Source organism: Misgurnus anguillicaudatus, chromosome 18 (assembly GCF_027580225.2).
Source record: "Misgurnus anguillicaudatus chromosome 18, ASM2758022v2, whole genome shotgun sequence".
NCBI lineage: Eukaryota > Metazoa > Chordata > Actinopteri > Cypriniformes > Cobitidae > Misgurnus > Misgurnus anguillicaudatus.
Genome location: NC_073354.2, coordinates 13,398,925 through 13,405,901, shown reverse-complemented (window position 1 = coordinate 13,405,901; position 6,977 = coordinate 13,398,925). Strand labels below are relative to the sequence as shown.

General features: G+C 38.4%; 1 protein-coding gene across 1 annotated transcript; it reads left to right on the top strand.

Annotated features, from left to right (window-relative positions):
• Nucleotides 1-92: 92 nt before the first annotated feature.
• LOC129429673 (uncharacterized) lies at nucleotides 93-1,755 on the top strand. The gene is made up of 2 exons (XM_055186525.2): nucleotides 93-814; nucleotides 1,479-1,755. The coding sequence occupies exons 1-2, from the start codon at nucleotides 531-533 to the stop codon at nucleotides 1,717-1,719; spliced, it is 525 nt and encodes a 174-aa protein (XP_055042500.1). The 5' UTR covers nucleotides 93-530; the 3' UTR covers nucleotides 1,720-1,755.
• Nucleotides 1,756-6,977: the final 5,222 nt, after the last annotated feature.

Here is a 6,977-nt window from a genome sequence, read left to right as displayed (position 1 = left end):
TAGATCTTATAAATAAACTTTCTTAATGCAACAAAAGTTTGACATTCTTGTTATTTCTATTGTGTAGAAGAATTTGTATTTCTTTATATAACCATCTGGCCTACAGACGGCTCTTGGGTGGGGCGTGAACTCTAATGATGCTCATAATGATAGAGTTTGACTGTCAGCAAAGCAGCTGCGTTCATTTGACAGCTATCAGATGGACTAAACCTGATGCACAGCGTGAAGTTCACCGCTGCGATCGAGCAGCAGAAGTGTACAGGATGTTTCATTTCTGAAGTTTATGTCCGCTATTTTTCTTTTTTTGGGGATTTCTGTCAGTAGGCTATTGCCTAAGTCAAGACATTGGGCAATATGAAAATATTACCAGTCATATTATGCGAACAGGATATATGCAATTTCCCTTAGATGCGAATCAATGCAAAAACATCTCCGTTTGAGGAACTTCATGCACTACAGCACGATCATCTCGAAGAAGTCAAGCCGGACGATGCGCGATTTGAGATAGATAAAGGCTTTAAACTTGCACTATGCCTTCCTTACACCATGGCGCTATTTTTATCGGCGTGTTTCTCATAGTTACCGGTGGCTCCACCGCTTTTCTAACTAACAATCAAAGTAGACTGCAGGCGTTCAGTATGTGCTGCGTGGTGCTCGGGGCGGTGATGCTGATATTAGGACTCTTCTGGGCTATGAATGGAAAGAGAAACCCAGTGCCTTACAATGAAGAGTACAGCCACGACTACAGCCAAGTCCTGTTCACCCCACCACCTGGAAACCGCTTCCCTGAATCTCAGTCTGTTTTTCTGCACGGGTAAGTCAATTTGGGCAATAAAAGTGAACCATTGCAGCAATAAATATGTGCGTCTCTAATAAAACTAAATCAGCGGAGATAAAATGAAACAATAGAGATTAGATTTGTATTTACAGTGCATTCAATCTGTTTCTTTTATCAATATGTGCAAACCCTTGAACACAGCTGTCAGCAAGTTTTTCAGAGTTGAGGATCTTTAATTTTTGAGGGTAGTCAACAAAATGTTATGGGGCAGCTGCCAGCATCCTAAGAGCTGCTGAGCATCCATTAGATGAATAAAACATGATGCATACATTTTCATGCAGCAATATTCCTCATACGAATTACAACCCTAAATGCAACTGAGAGGAATAACCGCTGTGATAATTTTACTTTTCCATCCATATCCCTTCGGATTTGCACCGTCTTTTTTTCTCCTTTCCTTTCTTTCCTAACCTCAGATGCCATTAAAAATCACTTAGTGGAGAAGTCTAACAACTGCGGCCACTCAGTTGCGCTCTGCTCCACTGTTATTTGATACTAAAGGTTTTTTTTATGCCCTCTGGTGGTCAATGTCCCATTAATCAATCCCCAGTATACTACTTGTCATAGTCCAACCTTAATCTAAAACAAAAAGAATCACTTTAGAATGTAAAATATTTGATATGCTTTTTGTATTTTACAGGCCTTTGCAGAGGCGAGGAGTGTACGGTGAGGATTTGGACTATCCCCCAATGGAGCCAACGTGCTTCAGCCCGACCAGCCGGGGTCGCCCACCACATTGGGACTTGGAGCCCCCTCCACCTTACGAGGTTGCCATCAAAACCACCACAAGCTCCACGCATCTGAGGCGCAGCCTCTCGGACTCACACCTGCTGACTGAACCGCTCTTCGGACGCTCACGGGAGATCAGTTTTGAGGTTTAACGTTAAAAAGCCGGGGAGCTCATTTTTGTTGAAACCCACAAGACAAAGACAGATGATTCACAGCAGGCGTTCTGATCTTAAACCTGTGTTTACCGACTGAATGTAGGATTTTTGTCATCTGCCTGGTATGGTCGCACTTTGGAAACAAGCGATTCATTTCTTCTCATTTGAAAGCAACAGCATTCTGGAATGCTTTAGGGGAATTTAAATGGTTAACCATGCAGTTTAAGAGTGTTCAAATTACAGTGGTTAGATACAATAGCCAGGATACTCTGGCAGCCACCTTTAGGGGAGACCTTGGATGGTTGTAACATTTTTGACATTTCTGTGTGTATTTTGGAGTTCTGGTAACCCAGTGCATTAGGAATGTGATTCAAACCAGTTATAAGTGTTTGCTATTAAAGGATGTAGCTGTTATCTTTGGTGAACAAATAGAAAATGCTAGTTTCAAAATTTACATTTATGCATTTGGCAAATGCTTTTATCCAAAGCGACTTACAGTTCATTACAAGGTGTGTATTTTTATCAGTATGTATGTTTTCTGGGTTTAAACCCATGTCCTCTTCCACTACTAATGCAATGCTTTACCACTGACTTATACAGGAGTAAAACGTTACAATTCACCGCAGGGTCCTTTTAGTTGTAAAATACCCTAGGGTTAGATGTAACAATGATTATGAAAAAGGATTATGACAAAAATGGATTTCATTTAACACTGACTTTAACATAAGTAGTGTGTGCGGGTGAATATTTGAAAAAAATAATAATAAAATGGGCAAAGCCTGCTTTGTTACTGCGATAGTAATTGGTCACAATTATTGCATGTTTCATTGATTTTACAACTGACCCAGAGTCTTGTAGCCATGAACTAGCTCACCTTACAGCTAACAGGCAAAACATTAGCGCATGCATGAAAAATATCTACACAGACACACAACCAAAAATATTTAGATTTGATGAATTTAACTACAAAGCAGGTATTGCCATAACAAAAATAAGTAAGTTACTTTCCTACCTCAAAATTAGTTTTTCCCATCTAAAATGTGTCTGCAACAGGACTTTCTCATGTGTCAAATAAGGACTATACTGAGCAAGTGAACATATATGAAGTGCATGTGGTGATTTGTAACTTGCTCCTGATAAATAGGACAAATTGGAAGTGTTACAACTGACACATGTTAAAACCATCCCCGGTCTCCCCTATTTATTCCTAAAACTGTAATGCGCATGGTATTAACACCCTTCTGTTACTGTATATTCAAAATGGGTTAGATCAGTGACATTGCAAAGTGTTTTTGTTGTATTTATTTATTTTCGAGACTCTCAGGGTGAACCAATATGTTTACTATATTGAATATTTTCACTGCATATAAGCACATGATCATTACGGACCCTGGTTACTTCAGAGATCGTACCAGAGAGATGAATAAGGCAAATATTGTGGTGCACAATAATGGGAACCCATTTCTGCTGAGAAAACCACACAGCTTTAGTGCATTATCGTGTTTAATGGGGATCTAATGTTCTGCTGATATAGTTATTAAAACATGACATTCACAGACGCCACTTCCTCTGACTCAACCATTATAATGATATTCATCTCTTACCAAGGGCACTTCTGGATATTCCATCATTACATGCTTTGCCCATATATGGTATGTTTCTTTAAACTGCAAAGACAATGAATCTACTGAGGGCTGTTTGTATCAGTTTTGTCGGCATGCTAGAATGTTTATTTTAGATGTTGTGTTTTGTTTTTTAATTTAAGAACAGAATAAACCAAACTCACTTTTCTAGTTGTTTAAGATGTGTCATTAAATGGTAAACACTACAGCTTTGATGGACTAATAGATGACCTACAGTAAGAATTAAACAGGTGGAGCTCCATTTTTGCCATTTATGATAAAGTAAGGCAAAATTAACATTATCCTCTATTGTCTTACAATCTTTTAAATCTTGCTCAAGAGAGAAAACAAGTGATGTCAACACATGTTGAATTCTACAGAATCTTTCTTCATCATTTACCAGTCAAATTTGTAACTGGGACAAGATGATTTCCCTTGATGTCAAAAACAGGATTTCCTTGAAGTCGCCATGAAATTAAAATGAAAAACTGTAATTTGTTTTGGAATATTTTGGTAATTTTTTTACAAATTACTTATCTGTGAGCTTCATTATTTTTTTTACAATTCATGTGCCCTCATAATCTTTAATCAAAAATGCAAATCTCCTCCCCTTCTCAATACGGTATCTTTTTACTTCCGATTATATGGTGTGGCAGGTGGGCGGGGTCTGGGAAAAGATCGCAGCAATTAGCAACACGACCCAACTTCAAATGATCCAATCACATGGATATATGTCACCACATGGAAAATAAGACAATCGCTACTTTCGTTTCATGGCGACTTTAATACTAAGCATTCTTATAATGTGCGTTTACAGTTCCCCCGAACCACTAGGCGAGTGATTGGCGAGTGACATTCGAGGGGCAACCTTCCGATCTCTATGCACTTTAAATCACTTCCGTATTGGCTTCATCAATTCATCAACTGGCCGCTAGAGGTTGGCTCCAAAAGGGAGTCAATTCCCATAGACCCCTTGTTAAAATGCCCATCTTTAGAGCCTAAAAAAATATGATTATAGACTGGTACAGAGATTTTTTTGGTCTGTATAGGTAATTTTGGCATTCATGCCAACTGCGAGGGGGGTGGATTTTTTTGCAACTTATCCATTTAAATTATATTGCACCTTAAAGTTCTGCATAATTAAGGGATGATTGAACAATCACTGCTGTCACAAGAGTCGAGCTAGGCGGGTGTGGTTTAGCAACCAGCCACCTCGTCTTCACCCACGTCTCGCCTCTTTACCAATTTTCGGATATCCACAAGTGATGCGCGGCCAAAATGGCAACAACAGATACCGCCTACAATTGGCTTCAAAAACGATCTTCAGAAACCTATGGGTGACGTCACGGACACTACGTCCATCTTTTTTTACACCTATGGTGACATTACTGTCCCACGAAAGCATTATGCTTGCAAAACAAGCAGTCTATTCTCTCACGGTACTTTGATGTCATATGACAATCACTCTGTGCAAGCGCTGCATGCAGATAAACACGCTCATCGACGTGCATCTTGATATAATGGTATGGTTTAAAGGGAAACTCCACTTTTTTTTGAAAATATGCTAATTTTCCAGCTCCCCTAGAGTTTTGGAATCCATTCAGCTGATCTCGGGTCTGGCGCTACCACTTTTAGCATAGCTTAGCACAATCCATTGAATCTGATTAGACCATTAGCATCGCACTAAAACCTAACCAAAGAGTTTGGATATTTTTCCTATTTAAAACTTTGCTGCTGTAACATGGCTTCAGCAGGCGTAGTGATATTATGCACTGCCCGAAAATAGTCCCCTGCGGCTGCCGTTAAAAACGGCAGTTAAACTGACTATTATCAGCTTAAATTGAATTTAGTTGGACTTGATAGCAGAGGTGGGCAATACTTAGTTACATTTTCCAAGCATCTGCGCTTTATTAGGGGGTTTGTATTGGGAAAAAATTTACTTCACTACATTCTAAAGCATAGAATCTTATGTGTATTCTTTGATATTGCATATTAAAATTTATTTAATTCCTAATTACATTAAAATTGTGTACTTTTACTTGAGTAAAAGTACGTTAATGTACCTAAATATTAAATGTAAAACAAAAACATATTATTTATGTAATGTAATAGAGTAAAAATAATGATAATATGCTTTGGAATGTAAGTTTTCCAAAGAAAAACACGGATAAAATCCAATACTTGAAAAAATACGTTTAAGTAGAAAGTAAAACCTCTGCTTGATAATGACCCTAGCAACTTGTCAACCCTCCTGTGGTCTGTGGACGTTGAAATGAACAATCTTTTTATTTCTCCTTTCGGTGTTTCTTGGCAGTCTGTAAAACGATAGCTCCGAATTCTTTTTAAATCTGTTAGTACAGTCTATCGCACAACAGCTTTTTCCCATTTAGACGCGTTTTTCCAGTGTTTTCGCTGATTTCACACTGTACTCAAATTCTGCCGCTCTGTCTTTTGCCACTCAGTGAGCGTAACCGCAGTCATTTTCACCGAAGGTGACGTCACGTGGATACCCTCTATTAAAAGTTACTAAGGGGACTATTTTCGGGCAGTGCGTAATATCACTACGCCTGCTGCACCCATGTTACAGCAGCAAAGTCCTTGATTATTATGCCAGAATGAGAGTGTAGTCCTAACCATATCTGACTAGAAAATCACAACTTTTAATTCTGTTGGTCTTGGTACACGATGTAACTACAGAAGAGTCTGTAGTTTTATATAGGAAAAATATACAAACTCTTTGGTTATTTTTTAGCACGATGCTAATGGTCTAATCTGATTCAATGAATTATGCTAAGCTATGCTAAAAGTGGTAGCGCCAGACCCGGAGATCAGCTGAATGGATTCCAAAAAGGTAAAAATCAAAAAAGTGGAGTGTCCCTTTAATAAAGTTAGCGTCCGGGCAGAAAGACCCCAGAAAATGCCGCATGGTATTTATTGTCATGCGAGCCACAAATTAAAGATTGCCGAGCCGCATGAGGCTCGCGAGCGGCTCAATGAGTAAAATTGATTTAACACATAAGATAAAAATCAAAGTGATAAATATAAATTTAATTTTGATTTACTGTTTCTATAAAATCATCTTACATAATGTAAATTTGTAAATATATAACCTTGATATCTTTAATATAGACTGAGGCCATGGCAGAGTGAAATCAGTGAGTGAAACTTTGATTGTCCAAATGTCATAATTAAATTGAGACTTTAGTCTAGATTTCACAGACAGGGTCACAAATGTTATCACTTAGACACAAAGCACTGTTAGTATCAGGTTTGCAGGAAACTCAATGAGAACTGTAGCCATGTAAAACATTATCCAAAGTTACTGTTTCTAAATAACATATAATCTTTTTATTTATTTATTTAGATAGAATAGTGTTGACAAAGCACTCTTGTTTAATGTTTCACTTGCACACTCATGTGACGAGTCTGACTGTAATTTCGATTGGGTAAATAATCCTTATTTGCATATTAATGAGGTCTGCAGGCGGTTCTACACTCATGAATATTTAAAGAGGTATACACCAAGAAAATGTATGATTGGTTTCCTGGTACATTAGTATTGATTAGCACTGCGTTAACCCAGCGCAGGGTAACGCCCCCCACGAGAGCGGCGCTGCTTCTTCACAAGCGGTT